We start from the raw sequence: 27,963 nt of genomic DNA, 5'->3' as shown, positions 1-27,963 counted from the left end.
GTCCATGGGATTTTCCAGGCAACAATACTGGAGTGGGTGGTCCTTCCCTTCTCCAAGGGATCTTCCCGACCCGGGGATTGAACCCAGGTCTCTCCTGCACTGCAGGCAGATTCTTTACCAACTGAGCCACCAAGTAACTTTTTAGTGAGCACCTATTGCCAAGGAAAAGATGGCAGCCTCCCCCCACCTCCGCTCTCTAGGGAACGTGCAGATAAGAAAGACCCAGACTCTACTCCAAGGCTGGGGTTCTCTGCACTAAATGTTGCCACTGTGTGATGAAACTACAGGAATTCAACCACGGCATGTCCCCTCACAACTCACTCTAAGCACAACAAAACAGGAAGAACTGTGACCATGACCCGAAGCATCTTACAAACAACGTTCTCAACCAACTACACTGCCTTCCAATTAAGCCAAGGAAGGCCCCACAGATGTGAAGTCAGGCACGACAGATCCTCTCCTATCGTAAACCCACTTTAATTCTGAAGCAAGATGATTTTCCGGAAGCAGCCAACAGCCAAGTACTTTCAGTTTATAACATTTAGCTCTGATCTTTCTAAAGAAGCCAGCTGCGTCTCCACAGGTGTCAGAGACTGGATGAGACTCCGTGGCAGAAACACACGGTCAGACCAGAGGTGTTCTGGTCTCTGCTGACTGCCAGCGTGAGCCCCGCGGCCCCCCACGACCCCCTTACCCCGTGGCGATGATGTCCGCCAGCTGAGGCGTGTTGGGTGCGATTTTGATGGTGACAGTTTCAAAGTACAGGTGCTCCTTCTGGGCGTGGATGGTGTACGTCCCGGTGGTTATGTTCTCCAGGCGGAACGAGCCATCAGCTTTTGTTCTGACTGTAGAACAAAACATGCTGACAAAGGATGAGCCAAAAACAGCTGCATGTCCCTCATCTACGCGGCGATACCGAAAGCTGGCTTGTTTTCACAGAGTCATTAAGATTTTGTTTCCTTCCCATTTCCCCCGGTAGCAAAACCCAGCCCGGGGAACCAGGCCTGGGCCCAGCGTGTCTGCCCACCTTTGATCTGGCTGTTCAGGGTGACCACCGCATCCGGCACACCTTCGCCTTCTGGTCCATTCAAGACCCTCCCGGTGACAGAGAATCCCATGACGTGGAACACCGGCTGAAGATGAGAACAGGGAGAAGCTGTCGTGTACTTGAGCTGAGGAAGCCCCACTTAGGCCCCTCAGGCCACCGCTTGGCACGCCGGCCCACGCTGGCTCCTCCTGGTCCCCCGCGACAGCCCGGCTCCCTCCCGACTCACCCATCAGCAACCCTTTCCCACACCTGTCTTCCTCCTTAGATTCCCAAAACATGGGTATTTGTCAAATAACTGAAGGAAAAAGATCGAGAGACTGACTTCCCCAGAGACCACTGAGTCAGACCTGTGAGAGCACCCCTCCACGCCTGCTCCCCTCCAGATGCTGTTTCCGGGGGGCCAGGCCACCCCGTAGTCTCCCAGCCTAGACCAAGGATCACCGTGCACCCTGCTGCCCACCTGCCAGCATCACAGTCCCGTGGATTCCACCTCTGCAAGGTCTCTCGGGCCCTTCTGCTTTCCTGCCACACCAGAATTCAAGCCCTAGGTCCGCCTACACCCCCTCACTCAGCCCCTGCTGCTGCGCATCGCCTCACCACACGTTCTCAGCTCAGTTTATGTGTCTACACCCTCTCTGCCTGTGAGGGCCAGGGCCCGGCCGTCCGCAGCTGCTGGGCTCCAGCCACCCTGATCTGGGGTTCCCACATGCCTTCACCATGTAGGGCTTTTACACCAACTGCTCCCTCAGCCTGGATCTCCTCCCACACCTGGAGAAGATGGGAGATGGGCCACCCCATCTCATCCTTCAGGTTCTGCTCAAACCGTCACCACCTCCGAGACACCCTCCCTGACTACGCTCTCTTGGGAGCCCCTGCCTCTTGCCCCAGCCATGCACTGACAATCACACTAATCTACTTTAGAGGCTTCAGCAAAAGCCTTCCCAATAGCCAGTAACTTTCCAATGTCCTTGTTTGATTTCTTCCTAGTTTGTCTACCTCCCACTAGAACATGAGCTCCATGAAAACAGGGACCTCTTCTGTCTTAGTCACCTGGTATACAGTAGGCACTTAATAAATGACTCCTGAATGAATGGATGGAATGCATGCATGTGACAGTATTTGAGAGCTTTAAGAAAATGGCTTCCTCTTTAGTCAGATAGCTCTTTGTCTAAAAAGACATGGTTAACCCACTTATTAAATCGCCTATTCGCGCAGCAATCATCTTTATTAGGCACCTGCCATGTACCTGCCACTAAACCACAAGTTGCGAAATACAGTAAAAGAACGAGACTCAACGGTCCTACGTTATTTAGTTTATAGATTGCTTCCTGAAATTCCACTCACGTCTGTTTAAAACTTCGGTTTGCAATCGGGAAATGTGTTTCCCCAGTCACCTGCCCCCATCCTTCCTGGCAAGTCCCTTGAAGCACCAAGGGCCTGACCTTTGCCCTCCCATCCCCCCTCCAGCGCACAGAACAGTCAAATGCTTTCGTGGATCTTAAAGGCAGAGTCAGAATCCCGCTGAGCATGTGACCTAAAAGCTAGCTTCCACCCGGTTAAGCCACTTCAATGTAGTCCTTTCTAACGTAAAAGAAAACGATTAAAATCTAATTTTTTCAATAACTGTAACCCTAGGTGGCCCACTTATAAAAGGCTGCTGTTTTCTTTGGGGATTTGACCCAGCACATTTTCTATAGTAATCATCTTCTACCTCTGTAATTAAAGATGGAAATGTGATGAAGAACACGTTCACCACCTGTTTTAGGTCTAAGGAGCTTGTCAGGCCACCTCTCACCCCACCCATCGCCTCACCTGTCACCCCAGATGGCCCAGGCTCTGTCAGTTCACCTGGTCCCTGCCACAGCCTCCGGGCTGGTCCCTCGCTTCCACTTGCCCCTGCAGACTCTGCTCAACGAGGCAGGCAGGGGGGCACACCTGCTTCTGCTCAGAACCTTTCCGTGGTGCCAACTGTCACCCAGAAAGCCCAGCAGGACCTGCACGACCTGCCCCATCACCTCTCCTCCTCCCCACTTCACTCCCTCCGTTCCAGCCACCCTGGCCTCTGGGGGTTCCCCACACCTCCTAGCCACACTCTTGCTTCAGGACTTTCACACCTGCCACGCCCGTGTCTTACACACTCTTCCCACAGATGTAAGCACACTTCACTGCCTCTTCCCCTTCGGCTGTTACTCAAAAGTCACCTCCCGGTGAGGCCTTCCCAAGTACAACCTAGGAGACCTCAACCCCCACTTGACCTTGAAACGGTATAATCTCCTTTCTTGCTTTGTTTCTAAAGAACACAAGACCTTCTCATATACTTTCTGATTTACTTATTTATAAATGTATTGTCTCTTTCTGCCATCAGAACATGAATTACACAAGAACAGGAATTTTTGCCTCTTTCAATTACTCCAATAAGCCCAACACTGGAATAGTACCTGAAATATATGTCACTGACACTCAGTGAACACATCTCACTGAATGAAGTAGATAAAACTAGGGCTCCGATTCACTCAGATACAGATGTTAAGTGAGCGATGTGAAGGATTCCGTGGATCCCAGAATAAAGTGGAAGAAAGTGGAAGAGTCTGCTTTTTCCAACAGCACTTTTAGATAAATATTAATTGTTTTTTAACACGTTTGCAATACCCGTGCCCAGGAATGGGCACTCCAACACCTGTCCCTCCAGAAGGCAGGGAGGTCTTACCTCAATTTTCAGGCTGTCATGTTCCACGGTAAAGTCAAGTCTGGAAGGAGCAACATCAAAGGTAATCCTCTCTCCTCTATAGAACGGAATCTGGAAGGAAACGTCTGTTAATTACCAAGAGCCAGGAACATGATTCAACCATCAATACTAACACTCAAAGCCAGCAGCCCACAAATAACCAGGGGTTCAAAGTGGGCAAACAGATACTACTAATCACAATGGCCTCACATTTAAAAGAGGAAAGACTTAGGCTTTCTGCACCTGTTACTGAGGAGACAGAGCCACACCTTAAATTACTGCTAAATAAAATGTCTGTGGAACTGCAGGCCAACCATTCGGTCCTTTGATAACCCAAGGGTACTGATACCTCCTGTTGTAAGACTCCCAGACACAAACAGAATGGAAGTCAGCTTTCCTCACCACAGTGTAGCCCCCGCTCGGCAGGGAATAGAAGGAAAAGGAGCCGTCTTCTTTGGAGACCGCATGGCACAGGTACTCCAGACTCTCGTCCTGGGGCTGGAACCCGGGCACCGGGGAGAGGTTGCAGCCCAGGACATCCTATGTCAGGAGAAAAAGGCCAAAATGACTTCCTTTTCCACTTCCACGTTCTGATTATTATCAAATAGCCACCTTTCAAAAAATTTGCAGAAGTTTTATTTCACAAAATATTTCTGAAACCTACGATGCAGTAGAGAACAGAGCACAATGTAAAAATTTTTACATACAAGTTTGCAAAGTTAAGGGTTTCCCAGGGGGCTCAGATGGTAAAGAATCTGAGTGTAATGCAGGAGATCCGGGTTCGATCCCTGGGCCAGGAAGATCCCCTGGAGAACGAAGTGGCAATCCACTCCAGTATTCTTACCTGGAGAATCCCATGGAAAGAGAAGCCTGGTGGGCTGCAGTCCACGCAGTTGCAAAGACTTGGACATGACTGAGTGACTAACACTTCAATTTTCATTTGCAAAGTTAAAAATGGTATAGCCTTCTTAGAAAAAAAATCACCTGTCCTCCCCTACCATGGATCACCATAGTCCGGATGAGAAACCATACTGGCCCAAGTTCACACAGCTGCTCAGAGGCAGAGCTGGGATCTGTCTGAAGCTGGGTCTGTTTGATTTCAAAGCCTGGGCACTTTCCACTGAATTACACTGCCTCCCAGAGCAGACATTCAATTTCTTGTGAGCAAAAGAGAGACACAAGGTTCTTAGATGGTGAGACTATCCATCAACTTTGACCTGATTTTTTTACTTAATTGAAGTACAGTTGGTTTACAATGTTGAAAGTACAGTTGGTTACAATGTCCTGCTATACAGCAAAGTGATTCAGTTTTATATATATATGTACATTCTTTTTCAGATTCTTCTCCATTACAGCTTATTGTTGTTCGGTCACTGACATGTCTGACTCTCTGTGACCCCACGGACTGCAGCACACCAGGCTTCCCTGTCCTCAACTATTGCCCAGATAGCGTGCAAACTCACGTCCATTGAGTCAGTGATGCCATCCAACCATCTCATCCTCTGTGGTACCCCCTTCTCCTCCTGCCCTCAACCTTTCCCAGCATCAGGGTCTTTTCCAGTAAATTGGCTCTTCACATCAAGGGGCCAAAGTACTGGAGCTTCAACTTCAGCATCAGTCCTTCCAGTGAATATTCAAGGTTTATTTCCTTTAGGATTGACTGGTTTGATCTCCTTGCAGTCCATAGGACTTTCGAGAGTCTTTTCCAGCACCACAATTATACAGTTTATTACAAGATACTGAATATAGTTCCCCATGCTATCCCCTGGAGGAGGAAATGGCAACCCAGTTCAGTATTCTTGCCTGGAAAATCCCATAGACAGGGGAGCCTGGTGGGCTGCAGTCCATGGACTCACAAAGAGTCAGACATGACCGAGTACGTATGCACCTCTGTGCTATACAGTAGGATCTTATTGTTTATCTATTTTATATTCAGTAGTGTGCATATGTTAATGTCAAGCTCCTAATTTATCCCTCCCCTGCCCAGCTTTCCCCTCGGGTAACCCTAAGTTTGTTTTCCATGTCTGTGACTGACCTGAATTTCTTAGTCTCTGATCTCCCATCTCCTCCACTCCCTGCCCACAGTCTCTCTTGTTCTTCACTCCTCTTTGCTTACCTCTTTGGTCACTAAAGAAGAAAAGAGAAGAAACTTCACCCCTTTCATGGGTTCCCCATCGCTGCGGACAGAGCCAGACACGTTGTAGCCGGCCACTATGAGGGGGCCCGCGGCGTTGGCGTTGGAGTTGGTCACTCGCACAGTGGTGCTCGCCTACAAAAGAAGATTTTAACTTCCAAAAGGACAGACGCTCACAAAGCGTTTAACAACAGGAGGACATGCTTCCACTAAAATATTAAGTCGGAGAAAAGCAACAAATGAAATGGTATAAAACTGCGTACGAATGTGTAGCATGATCACAACTGTTTTTCATGGGCAAGATGAAGTGCAGGGAAAAGCGGCAAAATGGAAATGATGATGGTGGCATTTTATTTCTTTTACACTTTTCCACCTTCCAAATTTTCCATTTCCACTCCTTTATGTTCTTCTGTATGTTCCGACTTTTTTTTAATGAACATTTTTTTCTATGTTGAATGGTATGCATCCATGTATTTTTAATCTCTTCGTTAAAAGTACAATTCACACAGGAACAGTTATTTTCCCAAACACACCATGCATCCAGCACCCAGACACTGGGTCCTCAGAAGCCCCCTCCTGCTCCTTTCCTGATACTGCTCCCCCAAAGGGCAACCATTTTCCTGACTCTTAATAGCCTGCTTTACTTTAAAACACAATTTTACATGAATAAACTCAAATTCCTTTTGCATACAACTAACAAACAAGGCAAATCTTAAAACGTATTCTATTTATAATGTGTAAGCTACTGAGTTTTAAGTGAAACATTTTAAAATGTTGACCAGAAGAGAAAAATCCTAAGAACCAGACCATAAACAGTATACAGACACATCGAGGTGTGAAATTATATCATCACTTTTAAATGCATAAAACTCAGAGTAAAAACTGAAATTCTGATGCTTCTTTAGCAAGAATGAAACACAGCCTCAAAAACCAATATAAAAACTAACCTTTTGAAATGTCCTTTAGGTCTTATTTCAAACTGTTTTTTCAGCTATTTACAGAACCACATTTAGTAGGTGTCTTCTTTTTTTCGATCTTTAAACTATTTCAGTCAAACATAAAGATACAGGGATCTATACCAAAGAAGACCTACATAAGCTCCAACCAGCCAAAGAATAAAAGAGAAGAAATGCAATTCCAGACCCTGCAGACCTGCACACCCCTCCTCCCTCCCTCTGCAGACATCAGTACCATGGTGAATACACTGCTCGCCATTCCCATTTGCAGCATCTTTATAGTTTTTCCACATATGAATGTATCCAGAAGTGGTTCTGATCACAAGTGTTTCTAATCACTATGTAAATGGCATCATATTTCCTTGACCTTCAGCAGCTTGCCTTTTCCCTTCAATGTTACATTTTGAAGTACAGTCATATTGATACACGTGGCTCTGGTTCATTCATTATTGTTGATATACAGAATTCTATCATGTGATGAAACCACAGTCCACTCTCCCCTTCATGGACATATTGCAATATTCAGCCATTACAAACAAAGCTGCAATAAACATTCTTACATATTCTCCTTGGCCACAAGAACAAGAATTCGAAATAAGTATTGCTGTTACAGACAGAAAAAAGAACAATAAAATAATCTCATCAGGTCCCTCTGGTGTTGATTTAGCTTAAAACAGGTATAAGTTAATAACAAACCAACTTCACAGCAGGAAGACAATGTCGTTACCTAAAACAGAAACCAACGTAAGCAACATCTGCTACAGTGTGTGAGTTTTCCTGTATAAACACCACCAAACTAATCAGCAGTATCATTGTTTTTTTCCATGAACTTCTAGAAAAAACATAAAATAATTTCATACCCGAAATTGAAAACCACTCCATTTGTCCCCAAACCAGCACACTGTTGGCATGGCCGTCAACATAATGGAAATAAATGCTCACCTCTTTCAATGGCCAGGTTGGATGAGTTGCAAGGATTTCATAATCTCCAGGAAGAACTTTAAAAAATGCAAACCTAAGAAATAAAAAATACCACTTCACTTTCTCCCAGCAACCTGAATATTTCTAATTTAGGACTACTCTTCCAAGCACAAGAAAATGATGCATGAGTTACCACAAACTTGCCCTGAGCCAGTTAAAGGAGCATAAATGAAATTCAATCCTTCGCTGTTCAAATCCTCATCAGACAGCACTTACTGGGCACTGGCTGTGTGCAAGGAGAGGGGCTCGTGTGCTAACGAGAAGGAAGGCTGATATTTTCCTTCAGCCCCAGGGATTCTAGTCTAAACACCAGCCCCTGTGGTTCAGCAGGGGTCAGTCACAGATCATTCAAGCGTGTGCCGACAGAGAGGCATGAAGAGGTGAGGAGAGGGGAAGTGTCTAAACGAAGAGAAGTGGGAAGGGAGGAAAGATGTGTGAAGAATGGGGGACAGGGACTTTTCTGGCGGTCCAGAGGTTAAGACCCCACGCTTCCGCTGCAGGTGGCATGGGTTCAACCCCTGGTTAGGGAATGAAGATCCCACACGCCACACAGTGAGGACGAAAAATAATATTAAAAAAAAAAAAAGGCCATAATCAAGTGACTAATCGAACTCATTAAAAAATTTAAGGAGAATATTGAAAGAAACAATCGGTGGACAGGCCCGCTAAGCTGACGGACGCTGACACAAGACGACACTAGCGTCAGGGGCAGGTGATAACGAGCTGACTCCAACCCCAGACAGTTTATTAAGATCTGTTATCAGGAACAAACAGAAGCCACTCTGGGCTCTTGCGCAAAGCAACTGTGATGAAACCAGAAGCCGATAAAGACTGTTCTAGCAGTTGTGAACAAACCAAGACCAGAATGAGATGAGTTGAGGCTGGAAACACTGCGTCCAGGATTCTGACACAGTTAGCCCTTCAGATGTGCAAAAGCACCAGACCACAGGCAGGCTAATTCCAGTGACAGGAATGCCAAAATTTCAACTCAGCTCCTTCTTCCGCGGTGGTATTTATCACATCAGATGTCGCCTATAATAACTGCACAGGGCCGCGCTGGCCACAGGGGTGCTGATACTGCCACTGGGTTTCGGTCTGGGTCAGATTCAGCCTCTAACTCGTGCTCACAGCACCCCAGTTCTGCACATGACTCTCCGTGCGCGCAGGAAGGGGTTCAGAAAGCTCAAGTCCCCAGCAGGGCCAGCAGCAAATTACTGAGACCAGAGAAAATGAAAGTCCTACATTCCCTTCTACAGATCAGAGGAGGGGGCTGGAGAGGCAACAAGAAGTATTTTTCAAAACTGAAATATAATTCCAACAAGCATCAGTTAAAAATTGGATGATATACTGACAGGCTCATTATAAATTTCTATTTTGCAGTTTAGTCAGATTTGTGTACTGAAGCAGTCAATGGTGATTTGTATGCTTTCAAAATGATCAGCTGGAACTATTCGGATATTAATCTTGGCACATCTATTAACATTTACAACGCAACAATATAAATCCATTACATAAATGCTTTAAATTTGACTCAACAAGGTTAATTAAATAGTCATCAGTTCCAACTACAAAATGATTGCGATGTAATAGTGATAAAATGATTTTTAAAGATTGTAATTGAGCTAATCTGTATTGAGCTAAAAGTTATTAAGTGCATATTCTATGCCAGGCAGTTTGAAACAATAATACCGTAATTTAATCTTCTCAATAACCTTAGGTGGTAGGTTCCATGATTATCCTCATTCATAAATGAAGAAACCAAAGCATAGCAGTCTTAAGTAACTTGCCGTGGGGCAGACAGCCAGCAAATGGGAGAAACAGGATTCAAACCGGCTGCTGGACTCCAGAGCCAGTGCCACACCACGCCATGCTCGGTCATGTTCAATTCTTTCGTGACCCCATGGACTGTAGCCCACCTGGCTCCTCTGCCCATGGAATTTTCCAGGCAAAAATACTGAAGTGGGCTGCCATTTCCTACTCCAAGGGATCTTCCCAAACCAGGGATCAAATCCACGTCTCCTGCATTAGCAGGTAGGTTCTTTACCACTGAGCCACCTGGGAACCAGAGCCAGTCCCAGCCGGTAAATGAAGGCTTAGTCCTGCAGCGGGTGCTTTATTTATGTCGTTTTTAATCATCTCATCACCGCTAGATATGGGTCAAAAGACTTCCACTTCACAGGTAAGGAACGTGAGGCCCTGTGGGGTATGAGCCTGTCTGAGGGTACGAGGCTGAATCAGGGTCTGAACCCACCCCCAGCATCAGGGTCCAGCTGTAGCTGCAGGGCAGGGCGGCACAGCATTAACTCACTTTCCGCCAGGCTGTGTGACTGTGGACTGGATCTTCGCGTCGGTGCCCATGTTTCGCAGCGACACCTGAACTCCTGCGGGGCCCAGGGGCTGCCCTTTGCTGAGAACCTGCCGTGGAGAAGGAGGAGGAGGTTAGGAGCCGCCCAGCAGCCACATCCTCCCCTCAGCAGCACTGTCCAGTCTGCGCCTGCTGCCATGACCTTCTTTGGGTCAGGATTCCTTGGAAAAGACGGTAGAGATCGTGGTTGCCCTTCCTGGGGAAGCAGGAGCACAGGGAGAAGGAACAGCAACAGGAAAATGACACTTCAGCTCATTGACTCTATTGCGTGCTTGGCTGCTCCATCATGTCCAATTCTTTGTGATCCCCTGGACTGCAGAATGCCAGGCTCCTCTGTCCATGGAATTTTGCAGGCAAGAATATCAGACTGGGTTGCCATTTCTTTCTCCAGGGGATCCTCCCGACCCAGGGAGTGAACCCTTGTCTCCTGCATTAGCAGGTGGACTCTTTCAGCTCTGAGAGTGACTCTAAAGCATCGTCAGTTAAAGATGCACGACCAGGCCACAGAGAAAGAATAAATGCCCGGGGTCCCCATCTCCAACAAGAAACCCAGACACAAAGCCAGGACCAAAAGCCCTCCCTCTCAGGGTAAAGGGAAAGGAGCATAAACCCACTGTGAAGAAAAGGCAGGCAATAACAAGTGCATCTCAGCCGTGGCACTGCAGGCCGCGCAGGGGAGACTGGCCCCTGAGACCCTGTCTCCCTACAAGGCCATCCTGCTGTCTGTACTCGGACAAAGCAGTGACCAGCAACCCAGACCCAGCCCCCTAGAACACCCGCCACATTTTACATACAGTTTCATCGAGCTCCCAGGCCCTCCTGAAGCTTGTCTGTGCATCCCTCATAGCCTCAAAGCCCCCGTTTCAAAACTCTCACTTTTTTAAAGGTAAGAGGAGACTGAGTCTGTACCACAGAGCAAACGTGACAAACGCCAGACCTTTCCATTCACGGAGAAGCCTGTGAACACGAAGTTGATGTCCCCGCCCTTCGTGCAGATGTCGCTGACACCATCCACGTACAGCTCCACGGTGGTCGGCTCTGTGCGATGACAGGGGGGTAGGGGGAGGGGGACAGGGGACAGGACACAAGAGCAAGCTGAGTTCTGGGACAGGATACAAACTGTCACATAAAACATACTGCACTGCTTAATTTTCACTGTATTCATTTCTGAGCCACTCATGTGGCTGGAAATCCAAAGGGAGGAGGAGGAGGGAAAAGTCTCCCTCCCCCACCCTAGAGGGAACCAGGGTTAAGAGTATAAGATACGTTTATAACAGTCTCGCGGCTGAGTTGTATCTCAGAGTCCCATGGAAAATCTAGTAAGCACCAGAAACTTTTATTTACTGAACACCCACCAGAGACCAGGCACTGAGCCAGGTGCACTTAACCCTGACAACTATCTCAGAGGTAGGTAGTAACACTGCAGCTGATTGAAGGGTAAACTGAGGCACAGAAAGGTTAAGGATTCTCCTAAAATCAGAGCTCCTGAGGGACAGAGCCCACTCTCAATCCCAAACGTCTGGCTCCAGATCTGTCTCCTGATCAAGTACGTGAGTTCAGCCACATTATACCAAGACCATAAACTCCAGGGTCCATAGTAAACTGGGGGACTGGAAGTCAGCAGAGGCCAAGTGTGGACTGAGGCAAATGGAAAAAAGGGGACAGCTTCCACCCACTATTGCTGCATGACCCAGTGCTGCCCGAGCTTCCAAGTTCTCATGAAAAACTGAAAATCTGGGTCTTATCTGCTGTGTCCTGATTTTTCAGTATCAGCAACCAATTCAAGGAAATTAAAAATAACTGAAGAGTTCATCATAATATGGGTTAAAGTTGAGTTTTTAAAAAGTTAGGAAGAATGTGAAGTGATAGGGAGAGGAAAAAAAATGGACAAATCGAGAGAATTTCAGGGGAGTTCCCTGGCGGTCCAGTGGCTAGGACTCTGCACTCCCACTGCCAAGGTCCCAGGTTCGATCCCTGGTCAGGGAACTAAGATTCCACATGTTATGTGGTGCGGCCAAAAAAAAAAAGAGAGATGACTTTTTCAAAAAGAGAACTCCAGGTAAAATAAAGAATTACAAACACACACAGGGGAAGATGTCAGTGGAAAATGGATAAAATCTATCAGGCACCTCACAAAAGAGAATATCCAAATGGCCAGCACACACATGAAAAAGTGTTCAAATCATGGACCGTCAGGAAATGCAAATTGAGACCACAGTGAGTGGCTGAAACCGCCCCACCATCAGGACAGCTAAAAGAGACTGACAGCCAACGCTGGTGAGGATGTGGAGGACTGAACTCTTACACACGGCTGCTAAAGCAAAGCTCTGCAACACCTACTCTGCTGGCCCAGAAATCTCTACTAGGGCTGGATTACACGTAAAAAGTCTACTGCCCAGCAATTCCACCCCTGGTGTATATTAATACTCAACAGGAACGCAGACACGTGTGCACCACAAGATTCACAGGAGTAACGAGGACGTTCACAGAACGCTATTCTCAGTGGCCAAAATCGGGACAAGACCCAACTGCCCACCAACAGCAGAAGGGGTAAATCACCTTCTGTCACACAGCAATCGAATGAACTAACATAGTAACACACAGCAAGGATGAATCCTGTGAACAACATCGAGAAAGAAACCAGGCACAAAACTGTACCTTGGATGATTCCATTTAATCAAAACAGGTAAAATAAGCTATCATTTTAGGTCGGGCAGGGCAGTTCGTAAGCACCTGGGGTGGAGCACTTCTGGGAGTTGGTCAGGTTCTGTCTCCTCATCTAGGAGGTGGTTATGTGTGTTCACTTTGTTGAACTTCATTGCCTGATACCTCTGTCACAAGAATTTCTGAAACCAAGAGAATCGGGTTCTATCCCTGGGTCGCAAAGATCCACTGGAGGAGAGCATGGCAATCCACTCCAGTATTCTTGGGTGGAGAATCCCATGGACAGAGGAGCCTGGTGGGATACAGCCCACAGGGCCGCACCGAGTCGGACGTGACTGAAGCGATTTAGCACACATGCATACACGCATGCTATGATTCAATTAACAAGCTTATCAAAAGAAAAAGAACTGACAAGTAGGGAGGGGATTCAAACAAAACACTCCCGCAGGCCTCCAATCTGCAACCTCTCAGGCCAGGGCTTGGCTCTGACTCCCCTCCAGTGTCTGGACCCCAGCAGTCAGGCAGCCCCGGCTGTGACCTGAGAAAGAATTTCGTCTCCCAGATGCAAGTCGCTGCCTCTGTGACAGCAGGGACTCAATTCCTCCTCCCCTAACTCACAGGCAGGCCTGGTAGGAACAACTGGGCTCCCTTTCTCCCCCCAGGCTACAGAACTGGGATCACACACCCACCTCTACCAAAATATCCAGGCTCTGCTCTCCAAAAATATCAGCCACACCAGGGTAGAACCCTTTCTTCTGATCAACCCCACTTTCACTCCTCCAACCGTGCTAAGACACGCACCTCAGGGAAGTCTGCAGCCTTTCTGTGTGCAGAAAGACTGCTTTTAAGAGTCGGACACAACTGAGCATGTATGCACACATTTTAAGAGTTGTGTCCTACTCTGTGACCCCATGGACTGTAGCCCACCATGCTCCTTAATCCATGGGATTTCCCAGGCAAGAATACCAGAGTGGATTGCCATTTCCTCCTCCAAGGGATCTTCCTGACCCAGGGATCGAACCTGTGTCTCTTGTGTCTCCTGCACTGGCAGGTGGAGGCTTTACCAGTGAGCCATCTGGGAGCCTGATGGATGCTGACCCAGTGGAAATAATTGTCCAAAGTTGTCACAGAGCTGGTAAGGCCTCAAGGTTGCCAGATCTTCTGATTTCTTAAGTAGATCTGAATTTTTATGTCAAATTACACAATGTTTAATATTACCATTAATTCACTAAAAAAAAGTTTATTAAAAAAACACTGAGGGAGCTAAGAAAGAAGCCATCCCAGGCCAGAAATCAAGTCCCCACTCCTGACCCCTATAGGCATCAAGTTCTTCTGGCACTAAATGAATGAAGCTGCAAAAACGGAATTTCCTATGATGTACAAGAAAAGATGCCTATTTCAAGAAACAAGACAGAAAACCTTAGGATAGGTCTAAAGTAAATCCAATCTACTCTAAAGTAACAGGGATGGAGGAGTTAAAAAAACGCTCTTGCACACTAGAAATGAATCCTTCATATTTTAACAGTCTCTGCACTCCATCAATTTAATATTCACCATACAGACTAATCCTTTACAAAGTATACCTGGTTATTTGTTAACTTACCAAAACTCCACCCTAGAGGAGGCTCAATCTTCAGAATGAAATCTCCCTATGAGGGGGAAAAAAAAAAAATCAATGCAGAAGACTAGGAACTGATGACCCTTCAACTTTTACAATCATGTAAAGTAGAATTTTCACACCTGGAATGGAATTCCAAGTGTAAACTTTGCACTCATAAATGGGAGTGGACTTTTGACTCCCTACCAGTGTGGCAAGTTCAACCCCAGAAACTCCTATTTAATCCAGCAAAGAGTTGGAGACACTGTATTCAGCCACTCATGGTCTTTCAATACCAAACATTCTACTGTTTCATGTTTACCCTTCATATGTTAACCCTGAAGTCTGCCAGGGTCAGCCAGACCTTTAGAAACTAAAGCCAATTCTTAAAACGAGATTTTATTCATACACCCTTGAGTAAAGGGTTCCTTGAGAATCCTTTAAAAAAAAAAAAAAAAAAAGATTACAATATCTACTAGTCCACCTCTAGAAAACAATCTTAGCTATTATGCATAGATATAAGTTCAAGAATATTTATCTCTTGTAATTCACTTATCGTGTTGTTAGTAATAACTTTTTTAACTTCCTGTGTTTATCTACATTTCCACATAAAAAGCTGAAATGTGGGGAGGATGGGGAGTAGGAATACAGGCATGCGGATACCCATCTCTAAGCACACGTGTTTGCATGTCTGCATACGTGTATATGCATGTATATTCTTGGATATCCGTACAACTCTAAACACTGAGAACACCATCTGCTAGGATACACACTGAAACTTTTATCAGAAGTCATCAGGGGGACTTGGGGGATAAAAGATAAAATATACTTTATATACTTCTAAAAACTTTGATTTTTTTTTCCCCCACACACTACTTGTATAATACTTTTTAAAAATCACTTGTTTGTCTATTTATCACTGGCTGTGCTGGGTCTTCACTGCTGTGCGTGGGCTTTCTCTAGTTGTACCAAGCAAGGGCTACTCTCCAAGATGCCCAGTGTTTTCACTCCGGTGACCTCTCCTGTTGTAGACCATTGGCTCAGTAGTCGTGACGCACGAGCTTAGCTGTCCCACAGCACGTGGGATCTTTCGGGAAGAGGGATCAAGCCCATATCCCCTCCATTGGCAGGGAAGCCCTGTGTAATACTTTTTAACAATGTTTTAACCTGCTTGCAAGTATTAATAGGAAGTTCTATTAAGTCAGGGTTTCTCAGACTTGGAACCACTGACATTTTCCCTGACCTGCACAGCATGGCAGCCTGTTTAGCTCCATTCTTGGCCTCCAAGCAGGAGATAATGGACCACTCTCCCTCCCTCACGGTTCTAACAGCCCAAATGTCTCGAGACACTGCCAAGTATCCCTGGAGACATTGAGAATCACTGCTATTCAATCAAACCAGTACATAAGCCGTCACCCTCATAGTTTGGCCAGAACTGCCATATTCCGCTTGTAACTTACAAAACAGAGGTGTATTTGCTCACTTGGCAAAGCTACTCTCCCAGTTAGCACAGCCCTGTGGGCCACACTGACAACCTCCCATCATAAACCACTGAAGTGCTCTCTCCTCTTACCTTATCATACAAGGGGATCATAAAGTAACCATTGTTAGGGGCACAGTCTGTCTGGTATTTCAAAGTCCCATGTTTGGTGTACAACTTTATCTAGAAAGGAAAGAGAAGTCATGTTATCACCATTGAGAATTAGCTATATACAATGAACCTGAATGCATTCAGTCAAAATGCATTTGCTGAGGACCTACTTTAGGAAGCTGAGAACAATGGGCATTACAGATAGAGGGAAATAACACAAAGCATCCCAAATAATGTGATTCGCTATTTTTCAGATTAGAAACTAAAAGTTGTACTTTTCAATGCTTTTCAGTTTATTTTAGTCTGTCGCTATGTTGATTTGGGGTCTAAAACCAATTTTGCTGTTAGAAAGGGGCTTGTTAAAATGCAATTCCTGGGGAGGGTTGGATTGGAAATTTGGGACCACCAGAAGCAAGCTATTGTATATACAGGATGGATAAGCAACCAGGTAGAGTTGAATAGCACAAGGAACTACATTCAATATCCTCCAATAAACCTCAACGAAAAAGAATACGAAGAAGAATGTATACACACGTATAACTGAATCACTGTGCTGTACACCAGGGACTAAACACAGCACTGAAAGTCAACTATACTTCTTTTTTTTTTAAGTACCTTAAAAAATGCAATTCCTGAACTCCACTTGTTTCTAAAAAAGAAGGTCTAAGGATAGGTCCTTGGTCTAAGGCCCTCACCTTAGACCTTCTGTTTTAGAAACAGAAGTGGAGTTCAGGAATTGCATTTTCATGGTGACTGCAGCCATGAAATTAAAAGACACTTACTCCTTGGCAGAAAAGTTATGACCAACCTAGATAGCATATTGAAAAGCAGAGACATTACTTTGCCAACTAAAGTCCGTCTAGTCAAGGCTATGGTTTTTCCTGTGGTCATGTATGGATGTGAGAGTTGGACTGTGAAGAAGGCTGAGCACCGAAGAATTGATGCTTTTGAACTGTGGTGTTGGAGAAGACTCTTGAGTCCCTTGGACTGCAAGGAGATCCAACCAGTCCATTCTAAAGGAGATCAGCCCTGGGTATTCTTTGGAAGGAATGATGCTAAAGCTGAAACTCCAGTACTTTGGCCACCTCCTGCGAAGAGTTGACTCATTGGAAAAGACTCTGATGCTGGGAGGGATTGGGGGCAGGAGGAGAAGAGGACAAGAGAGGATGAGATGGCTGGATGGCATCACTGACTCGATGGATGTGAGTCTGAGAGAACTCCAGAAGTTGGTGATGGACAGGGAGGCCTGGCGTGCTGTGATTCATGGGGGTCGCAAAGAGTCAGACACAACTGAGCAATTGAACTGAACTGAACTGAAGGTACTTAAAAAAAAAGACATATAGTTGACTTTCAGTGTTGTGCTTAGTCCCTGGTGTATAGCACAGTGATTCAGTTATACATGTATATAACCACTAGACCATTCAGGTATGACCTAAATCAAATCCCTTATGATTATACAGTGGAAGTGAGAAATAGATTTAAGGGCCTAGATCTGATAGAGAGAGTGCTTAATGAACTATGGACTGAGGTTCATGACATTGTACAAACAGGGATCAAGACCATCCCCATAGAAAAGAAATGCAAAAAAGCAAAATGGCTGTCTGGGGAGGCCTTACAAATAGCTGTGAAAAGAAGAGAAGTGAAAAACAAAGGAGAAAAGGAAAGATATAAGCATCTAAATGCAGAGTTCCAAAGAATAGCAAGAAGAGATAAGAAAGCCTTCCTCAGTGATCAGTGCAAAGAAATAGAGGAAAACAACAGAATGGGAAAGACTAGAGATCACTTCAAGAAAATGAGAGATACCGAGGGAACATTTCATGCAAAGGTGGGCTCAATAAAGGACAGAAATGGTATGGACCTAACAGAAGCAGAAGATATTAAGAAGAGGTGGCAAGAATACACAGAAGAACTGTACAAAAAAGATCTTCACAACCAAGATAATCATGATGGTGTGATCACTGACCTAGAGCCAGACATCCTGGAATGTAAAGTCAAGTGGGCCTTAGAAAGCATCACTATGAACAAAGCTAGTGGAGGTGATGGAATTCCAGTTGAGCTATTCCAAGTCCTGAAACATGATGCTGTGAAAGTGCTGCACTCAATATGCCAGCAAATTTGGAAAACTCAGCAGTGGCCACAGGACTGGAAAAGGTCAGTTTTCATTCCAATCCCAAAGAAAGGCAATGCCAAAGAATGCTCAAACTATCCCACAATTGCACTCATCTCACACGCTAGTAAAGTAATGCTCAAAATTCTCCAAGCCAGGCTTCAGCAATACATGAACTGTGAACTTCAACTTGAACCAGATGTTCAAGTTGGTTTTAGAAAAGGCAGAGGAACTCTCAGAGATCAAACTGCGAACATCCGCTAGATCACTGAAAAAGCAAGAGGAGTTACAGAAAAAATATCTATTTCTGCTTTATTGACTATGCCAAAGCCTTTGACTGTGTGGATACAATAAACTGTGGAAAATTCTTCAAGAGATGGGAATACCAGACCACCTGACCTGCCTCTTGAGAAACCTGTATGCAGGTCACGAAGCAACAGTTAGAACTGGACATGGAACAACAGACTGGTTCCAAATAGGAAAAGGAGTACGTCAAGGCTGTATACTGTCACCCTGCTTATTTAACTTATATGCAGAGTACATCATGAGAAACGCTGGGCTGGACGAAGCACAAGCTGGAATTAAGATTGCCGGGAGAAATATCAATAACCTCAGATATGCAGATGACACCACCCTTATGGCAGAAAGTGAAGAGGAACTAAAAAGCATCTTGATGAAAGTGAAAGAGGAAAGTGAAAAAGTTGGCTTAAAGCTCAACATTCAGAAAATGAAGATCACTGCATCTGATCCCATCACTTCATGGGAAATAGATGGGGAAACAGTGGAAACAGTGTCAGACTTTATTTTGGGGGTTCCAAAATCACTGCAGATAGTGACCGCAGCCATGAAATTAAAAGACGCTTACTCCTTGGAAGGAAAGTTATGACCAACCTAGATAGCATATTCAAAAGCAGAGCCATTACTTTGTCAACAAAGATCCGTCTAGTCAAGGCTATGGTTTTTCCTGTGGTCATGTATGGATGTGAGAGTTGGACTGTGAAGAAAGCTGCATGCCGAAGAATTGATGCTTTTGAAATGTGGTGTTGGAGAAGATTCTTGAGAGTCCCTTGGACTGCAAGGAGATCCAACCAGTGGAGATCAGTCCTGGGTGTTCTTTGGAAGGAATGATTCATGGGGTCACAAAGAGTCAGACACGACTGAGCAACTGAACTGAACTGAACTGAACATCCATCTAAAAACTTTCAATGTTAGTAATCTGTGAGTATAACACGAAAATGACAGAACTCAGTCATATCAGCTAAGACAATGTAGAAAGCAGCAAATCCACAATGTGTGTGCTTAGGAAAGGAACACTGTGAAATGACGTACAGACTGCAGGCTCCCATGGGCAGTGACCATGGCTTACACTTCATGAGTGTCTTATGCGGTGTAAATACTCCACAAATACCCGACCTTATTCACAGGCCAAAAAGAAATTCAGATGCATGCACTTAAAGCAGGGACTGAAGATCCACCTGTCCAGAGGGGCCAGGGAAGTCCCGTCAATGGGCATTCATCTAAAAGGTGACAGGACTGCTTCTTAACCCAAGCCAAGTTTTGCAGCCCAAAGATCAGCTGGCTTTCCAGAGAAATCAGGAATGCAGTTTTTAATGTGAAACCTCCTAACAGTTAAAAAATTAGCAACCAATACAGTTTTTCTTTTTTAGGTACTTTGTCTGCTCTGTTCACTGAACTATTCAGAACACCAGGGACAAGGCTTCAGAACACGCTGGGGCTCACTCAACAGTTACTAACTGAATGAATATGATGGGAAAATACCCAGAAGGGAAGAAGGGTGGAGAAGACTGAAGGCAGTTTTACTGGGACACAGAAAACACAACCCAGAAATGATTGTAAAATATCTTATTCACATTTATTCTGTAAAGCACAGGTTAGGACACAGAATGACAAGATACATTATGTGTATGAAACACTAGATTTCATAATCAGAAATGAAGAAAGAATGAATTTCTCAGGCCATCTGGACAGGCAGCCCTAGGGCTCAGGGAACATACTTCACACTAGGTCACAAAACCTGCCCTCCACTCTCATAGTCACTATTAAGTGTTTGGGGTGGGAGTGTCCCTAGTGTTCTACACTTTTCTCCTGAAGCCCCAGGAAGCTACAAGTTGCAAAGCCTTTCAAGACAGCTTCTGGAATGCCCTGTGCCCACAGCCCAGAAGGTGGCATGGGCACCCAGAGATCCTAGAAGCCTTGCCATTGCCAGTGGGTAGATTCATTAAACACCTGACTTCTTTTTAGATTTTTTTTTTTAATGTGGACCATTTTTGAAGTCTTTATTGAATTTGCTACAATATTGCTTCTGTTATTTATGTTCTGGTTATTTATGTTCCACTGGGTTTGTGGGATCTTAGTTCCCTGACCAGGGATTGAACCCACACTCCCCTGCATTGAAAGGTGAACTCTTAACCATTGGACCTTCAAGGAAGTCCCATGCCTGACTTCTTAAGACCAAAAATGATGGAGAAGCCACAGATATAGGGGTCTTGAAGGTGATGAGTAACTTCTTTAGGAAATACACGATGCTGAGCTCTGCAGCCTCTCTCCCAATGCCATGCTACAGGAACAAAAATTGGGAGTTGGAGCAAGGCTAAGTCAAACAGCTGTAGAATCTACTTCCAACCCCTCCCCCAATTCTCAGGAACCTGCTTTGTAGGAACATGCTGGTTCAACTCTTCACCATAGCCCTCTAGGTACTCAGGCAGAATGCCTTTGGGGTCTTGGTCCCCACTCCCTTCTCTTGGGCATCTCCAGCGTCTTTCTTTTCTAATTCCCTTCTTTTGACTCATCATCAGTAACTACCCTCCTAAAATAGAGGCCAGCCCTCCCTGGGGTCCCTTCCTATCTATCCTGCAAATGATTTTCTATGCCCACCTCCATCTATCTCCCTTTCTCTTCACAAAAGCTTTCTGGGTCATAATTCCACTGGGCTAATAACCATCTAACTGAAGAGAGCTTTGCAACTTAATAAAAAGACTTCTGCAGAAATCTCTTGTGTAATTCCAATAAATACCCAGCGATCAGGGCGCTGACAACTCTTCATTATCGGAGGAAAGGGGTCCCAGTGGGGGAACCAGGGAGATTAAAAATAGTTTCCCAGCCCCAGAGATACCAAGAGACAGTAACTGGGTCATGATCTCTGGGATGAGAATTCATGCTCTTTTAAAGCTTCCCAGAGGGTAGGAGGAATGGTCGATTAGAATTTGGCGGGGTGGGGGGGGAACTCAGTGTCGTGGGGGTTAAGACTTGCGGTCTCTAGGTTCTGGAATACAGGTTTCAGGAAATCTGAGTTTCAGAAGGTCTGGGTTCCTGGGGGTTTGAGGATCTGGGGTCTGCGTTCTGCTGAGACTGGGTTTTAAGTGATCTCGGGCCTGCATAGTGGGGATCTGGAGTTTGCCTTCTTAAGTATCTGGGGTCTCGATCTGGAGGATCCTCAGTTTTGTGTGACCTAACAAAAGTTATAAACCATTATCATCGTCACCAAAAATGTCCTTCACACCCACATGCACACACTTTCAGAGCTCCACCACCCCACCCCACCGCGTAGCTGACCCCAAGATAAGAACCCCCTCCCCAGTGCTACTGGGGAGGAGACCAACAGAGAGCCCGCAGAAAGCAGCGCCTCTGAAGAGGAAAGGGCTCCCAGAATGCGGGCAGTTGCGGGGAGGGCTGGTGGCAACCGCCTGGGAGGCGAGGCCACCGCGGCTCAGCGAGGCTGTGCGCCTGGCCCCGGGTCACACACCGAGCTCCGGGCCGCGGGGCGGGCACTCACCTCAATGAGCGAGTAGTTGATCTCCACGTCCGACTTGACGAAGCCCCCGCAACCCACCACGATGTCCTCGGAGCCGCACGCCGGCTCTACCCTGCTCAGCAGCAGCAGAACGGTGGCGGCCACCACCGCCGGCTCGGGTGGCCCCATACCCCGGCGCCCCCGCATGGCCCGGCCTCTGCAGCCTGAACCTCCGCAGGCCTCCGGGTCCCTCCCCTCACTCCGCACGTTGCCGGCGGCTTCCTCTTCTGATGGCAACTGACAGCCCTGTCCCCGCCCCCCGCCCCCCTCACGCCGCGACTGCGCATGCGCGCCCCGCCCCCACGGCCATGCCCCCAGACCAAATAACTACAGTACAAGCTCAGCAATGAAAGGAGACCATTGGTGCCCTCTGGAGGCCTGGAGGACTCCGCGCACTGTCTGGCAGGTGCAGTTGCAAGGGGCGGGTATACAGGCATAAACTGAAAAGTTGAATTTCGTAGTTTCCTGGTTTGGAATTAGGAATTTGGAATTCCAAATCCCCTACTTTGGAATTCAATAGCACTGAAACTGGAAATGACGAGAGACTATTGATCGAAGTATCCAACAAATTTCCCGAATCTATTTGACCCGTAAATTTCACAAGTGATGTATCATCTCAAACTCCTTTTAGGGATTTGTGTCGACTGGTGTAACTTTCCATGATAAATGATCAATTAGCTTTTTTTAAAGCAAAACATGTCGTTTAAGTTCAGCATAATATTTTAAAAGATATTTAAATTGTATTTAATCCCACCTCTGCTGCTGCTGCTGCTGCTGCTAAGTCGCTTCAGTCGTGTCGGACTCTATGCGACTCCATAGACGGCAGCCCACCAGGCTCCCCCATCCCTGGGATTCTCCAGGCAAGAACACTGGAGTGGGTTGCCATTTCCTTCTCCAAGGGGTGAAAGTGAAAAGTGAAAGTGAAGTTGCTCAGTCCTGTCCGACTCTTAGCGACCCCATGGACTGCAGCCCACCAGGCTCCTCTGTCCATGGGATTTTCCAGGCAAGAGTACTGCAGTGGGGTGCCATGGCCTTCTCCGAATCCCACCTCTAGTAACATTTTTATAGAAACAAACTTTGGGGGTTTTCCCCCAGGAAGCAAAAGATGCATGCAGTTTGACTTACTTTGAACTAGCTCTGTGAGGCGATGCATGAAAATCATCTGAAAGCATCTGTCTGAAAATCAGTTCAAAAATCAGCATGTTATGTTTTGTCTCAAGACTGAATGTATGCCATAATGAAGATGAACTACAAGTCACCATATCAAAATAGACAAAAACTGCCCTTCTGACCAGATGTTTGAAATTCTTCCATTTCACTCAAGAAAATCAAGGGCTTTTATTTTGATAGTTGTTATACCTTGCTCCTAAATGATGAAGTAAAGAGATTTCCCACTGAAATTCGCCACTGTGGTTAAGACTCAAGCACTATGCAACTATGAATCACTACACAGTGGCGACAATGGAAGGATACATGCACTAGAGGATCTCAGCCATGAACACATCTGATTTCTCTCACTCTTCGTTCTTCTTCCAAATACAGTGAGACTGTCAACTGTTTGATTATAAAGAGAAACCATTTAAGTAATTGTTTTATTTTTTAGAGGTTCATTATTTATCACTACAATTAAAACAGATGTTTCCATTTGTTTCCTAACACAAATCCCTGGTTTGTCTTAGCAAATACCAGGGGATTGAAAGTCATCAATTAGGAACTGCTTGGCCTATGGAATCATCTTATTTTACAGACGGGAAACCAAGGCCCAGAGAGGTAAGGGGACTTATCTAGGGTTGGTGGTTCAGTCAGTAAAGTATCTTCCTGCAATGCAGGAGACCTGGGTTCTATCTTTGGGTCAGAAAGATCACCTGGAGAAGGAAATGGCAACCCACTCCAGTATTCTTGCCAGGGAAATCCCATGGACAGAGGAGCCTGATGGGCTACAATCCATGGGATTGCAGTAGTCAGACATGACTTAACGACTAAACCACCACCGTCAGAGCTCGGCACTCAGCCATGTGCTGTTCAGAGAGCTGGAAAGTAGGCTCTGTATTTGAGTTCTGTTCTTGGCTTACCTGGTTGATTTCCTCTGTGTGCTTTCTGCCTATCTGACCATCCCCCCTCAAACCTTCATCATTTCCCTCAAATTCATCTTCATATATACAAAGAAATAAAGCTCTAGGACCATGTCCAGTTGCAATGGGGATTTAAGGGGGGGGGGTCCTCAAGCCTCCTGATAATTTCCATCAGCCTTCACCAAAACCACCTCAAACAAACAGAGATGATCGGAATGTAAACAGCAGACCTGCCACACTCAGCTTCAAGAAAAATCTTTGAGTTTTTGCATCCCTGCTCTTCCAGAAGACCCAAACAGGAAGACAGCTGAAAGCATACTGCCAGGGCCCCAGAAGAGGGTTGGGGAATCTCAGGAAAGAAAGGGAAGAAAAGACCAGGGAGCCCCTGCTGTCGAGGCCCTGAAAAAGGCAAGAGAAAAAGAAGACACCAAAGTAACAACGCAGCCTGGAGAGTGCAAAGGATTTGAATTCTTCACTCAAACTGAGCACCTGTTCTTGTCTGTCTGAAAAAGCTCAGTCTTTTATTCCTGTCTTGAAAGGGAATACATGGTCATTGCAGAAGGAAAGAAAATTGAAAAAGGAAAGCAAGAAAAAAGAAAAGAAAAGTAGGAGTTCCATGAACACTGCTTTAGTGCATTTCCATCGTTTTGTCTATGCATATATGTTACATAAAGTCATTTCCCAAAAGAACGCTTGGCTTGGGACACACATTACTTTAAGACCCAGAAGAAAAAGGTAAATGACTTGAATTCATTCCCCACTTTCCCTAACTTAAGCATATACTATTTTTTTTCTTTGCACACATATCGTAAACTATTTTGTATTATAATCTTTTTTTTTTTTTCTCGCTTAGCATTCAGTAACCGTTTTTCCGTATTAAACCTATTTCTTCAATGGCATTTTGAACCACTGCTCAGTAACCTAGGGATGAAATAATACTACGAATGCTAATAAAAGTTAACTCTGATTGAACATTTATAGTGTTCAAACACTCTGCTAGACGTTTTATTAGTAACCTTAAAATCTTCCCACCATCCTAGAGGCAGACAGGGTCGGTCCCACAGGCGAGGGGGCTGCGGCTCCAACGTTAACCCGGGTCCTCCCATCCCCCATTCCGTCCGTCGCTGGACTTGAGCACACCTGCTGGGTTCGTTTATCTAGATAAATTCCTGGAATTGCTGATCCACAGTATTCGAGAAGTTCGGAATGACACTTGCGCCAGGGGGAAAGGGGATTATATGCAGACATCACCGCACTTTCTGGGGCTCCGGGACCCCCGCCCTCGCTGCCCTGGGTGGGCGCCCAGAGCGCCCCGCCACCTCGCCTCGCTTCACCCCTCCGCGCCCCACCCCCGCCGCCCGGCCGGACCTTGCCCCCCGGCCTCGCAATCCGAGAGCTCGAATCCCCGCCCCTTCCCCCGGCCGGAACGCGGCCGAGGAAGCCGTCCTCGGACCCCGACAGTCCGACAGACAGACCAACAGACGGACGACGCCCGATGGCCGGGCAAGGCGAGCCCTGCGCGGGCCCGGGGGTGAGTGTCCCCATCCCGCTGTATTCCTTCTCCGGCTGGCTCGAGAGATCTCTTGGACAGATGTCTCGGGCTGAGATACAGAGGAGGGCGGGCCCCCGGGGAGGGTAACAGACCTGCCAGTCTAACCCCAGGGCTGGGCGATCTCCTTAACCAAACTGTTCCCCAAGAGACCAACCCTGTGAAAGGGGCCTCTAGACCCCCCAGCTACAGGACTCCCCACGTCTCTGGTTCCTGCCTCAGCAAAAGACTCTAGTGGGAGGGTGGCAGTGGTGTAGGAGGGAGAGAATTAAAGCAACTGTGTTTTCTGAAATTCACATTCACACTTCTCTGGTTAGGAAAGGCCAGCAGAAGATCTGAGATAAGTACAGATGGAGACCTCTGGTAGAACAAGTTTTGGGGTTAGCCAGGCCAGCGTGGAGTCAGCTCTGTCCCTTCCTATTTGTGTGGGCCTAAAGGAGCCTATTACCTTCCTGGCTTCTGAGTTTCCTGGTCTATGAAATTGGAACAGTAATACCTGCCTCCTAGAGTGGTTATAGGGCTTGCCTGGTGGCTCAGTGGTAAAGAATCCACCTGCCAATGCAGGAGACATGAGTTCGATCCCTGGCTTGGGAAGATCCCCTGGAGAAGGGAATGGTATCCACTCCAGAATTCTTGCCTGGAGTATCCCATGGACAGAGGAGCCTGGCGGGCTACAGTCGTGGGGTCGCAAAGTGTCAGACATGACTTAGCGACCAAACAACAACAACAGAGTGGTTTTAAGTCTGTGCCCAGCAGTCATCATGGATCCCAGGTCTCCTAGATTCTAGGACCCAACTGCCTTGGTTCAGATCCCAGCACCACCCCTGTCCAGTTGGGTGAGGTCAGTGGAGTTACTCAATTATGAAGTACTCTAGGGACAACAGAGGATGAGATGGTTGGATGGCATCACCAACTCAATGGACACAAGTTTGAGCAAAGTCTGGGAGATAGTGAAGGACAGGGAAGCCTGGCATGCTGCAGTCCATGGGGTTGCAAAGAGTTGGACGTGACTCAGTGACCAAACAACAACAAAAATTGCTTAGCACATTTATCTTGTAAATATTTGGAGTCCAAAGAGTTGCCTAGCCCCCCAAGTGGTGAGTTTGGGACCCCTGCATTGTACCATCATAAGGGTCACCCTGGTGTTCCCTCAGGTCTGGAACCAGACGGAGCCCGAGCCTGCTGCTGCCCGCTTGCTGAGCCTGTGCTTTCTGAAAACAGCAGGGGTCTGGGTGCCCCCCATGTACCTCTGGGTCCTCGGCCCCATCCACCTCCTCTACATCCACCGCCATGACAAGGGCTACATCCAAATGTCCCGCCTCTTCAAGGCCAAGATGGTAGCCCCTTCCTCTGGGAGCCTATAATCAGACAATGGTCAGGGGGTGGGGGAGCAGGCTGGAATCAGGCAGAGACCCCAAAGTGGACACGTGGGACCCTGTTAATCAGACAGAGCAATACCCCAGAGGCTGCAGAGGGAAACTCAGTGGCATAGACGCTGCCAAACCAATCATGACAGACAATAAAAACCGTACATCCCAAACACACCCGCAGACACCCACACACACCCAGACAAGTTTATGGCCACCACGGCCTGGCATTCCCCAAAGTGTGCAGTGTACACTCCTGAGATACACACGGTGATTTTAGAGCCACACCAGGACGCACCTTTTAAATGTTAACACTTAGGCATTGATTTTTGTGTTTCCCCACCAGCGATACTAAAGAACACTCCTTAAAACTGGTGTGTAGTTGTTTTCCAGTGTTAGAAAAACACTGGCATTCCAAATGTGAGCATCTCTGCTCGTTCTCCTGTTCCCCAAACCTCTAGAAGCACGCCCTCCATGGTTCATTTATTCCCACACCACCTTGTAGATATTTGACCTCTTGCCAACCACCTCTCCAGGGTCAGCACACTCCTCCTTAAAGGGCCAGAGAGTATCAGTACTTGTCTGAGATTCCAAGGATCATGTGGCCTCTGGCTCAACTACTCAGTTCTGCTCTTGCAGCAGTAAAGCAGCCACAGACAACAGTAAGCAAGTAGACATCACTGTGTTTCAGTAAAACTTTATAGTTACAGAAATTTGCATTTCATATCAATTTCACGTCATGGCATATTAGGCTTTTTAAAGTTTTGTTCAATGAGTGAAAAATGGGAAACCCGCTCTTAGTTCCGAGGTGATACAACAACAGACAAGAGGCCAAACTCAGACTACAGATGGTAGTTTTGACTCCTGCTTGAGACTAACTGACGTTCAGTGGTTTCTCTGAGGCTCCCAGGTCTGCGTGTGCGTGCTCTCTCCCGTTCTTGATTTCTCTTGTCCAAAAGAGGGACCGATTTGACCAATGGCAGCTCAGTCAAAGGC

At 46.5% G+C, this 27,963-nt stretch overlaps 2 protein-coding genes and 1 non-coding gene across 6 annotated transcripts in view; 2 read left to right on the top strand and 1 right to left on the bottom strand.

Moving 5' to 3' along the window:
* Positions 1 to 22,226, bottom strand: part of LOC133238286 (BOS complex subunit NOMO1) — a 56,302-nt gene extending 34,076 nt beyond the window's left edge. Inside the window, exons 1-11 of the mRNA XM_061401219.1 lie at positions 21,962 to 22,226; positions 16,044 to 16,133; positions 14,477 to 14,522; positions 11,147 to 11,247; positions 10,153 to 10,259; positions 7,806 to 7,878; positions 5,890 to 6,042; positions 4,176 to 4,313; positions 3,756 to 3,845; positions 1,028 to 1,133; positions 695 to 845 (exon numbers count right to left, since the gene is read on the bottom strand). Coding sequence (XP_061257203.1) covers positions 695 to 845; positions 1,028 to 1,133; positions 3,756 to 3,845; positions 4,176 to 4,313; positions 5,890 to 6,042; positions 7,806 to 7,878; positions 10,153 to 10,259; positions 11,147 to 11,247; positions 14,477 to 14,522; positions 16,044 to 16,133; positions 21,962 to 22,126 — 1,220 coding nt within the window. The 5' untranslated portion in view covers positions 22,127 to 22,226. The remainder of the gene's footprint in view (positions 1 to 694; positions 846 to 1,027; positions 1,134 to 3,755; positions 3,846 to 4,175; positions 4,314 to 5,889; positions 6,043 to 7,805; positions 7,879 to 10,152; positions 10,260 to 11,146; positions 11,248 to 14,476; positions 14,523 to 16,043; positions 16,134 to 21,961) is intronic.
* TRNAG-CCC (transfer RNA glycine (anticodon CCC)) lies at positions 12,123 to 12,195 on the top strand. The gene has a single exon. It is a non-coding gene; the product is annotated as a tRNA-Gly (tRNA).
* A 3,054-nt stretch (positions 22,227 to 25,280) lies between the features above and the next one.
* The window catches only part of ABCC6 (ATP binding cassette subfamily C member 6), a 71,628-nt gene continuing 68,945 nt past the window's right edge, over positions 25,281 to 27,963 (top strand). For 2 of the 4 annotated variants that reach the window (XR_009733504.1, XR_009733505.1), the window contains exons 1-2: positions 25,426 to 25,582; positions 26,755 to 26,937. Coding sequence is in view for 2 of the 4 variants with exons in the window: in XM_061401217.1 (XP_061257201.1) it covers positions 25,547 to 25,582; positions 26,755 to 26,937 (219 nt within the window). In the remaining 2 variants the exon portion in view is untranslated. Of the gene's footprint in view, positions 25,583 to 26,754; positions 26,938 to 27,963 lie in introns of all 4 variants that reach the window. The other 2 variants (XM_061401217.1, XM_061401218.1) reach the window with 2 other exon arrangements.

Source organism: Bos javanicus, chromosome 25, assembly GCF_032452875.1.
Source record: "Bos javanicus breed banteng chromosome 25, ARS-OSU_banteng_1.0, whole genome shotgun sequence".
Classification (NCBI taxonomy): domain Eukaryota; kingdom Metazoa; phylum Chordata; class Mammalia; order Artiodactyla; family Bovidae; genus Bos; species Bos javanicus.
This window is presented reverse-complemented; position numbering and strand designations above follow the sequence as displayed.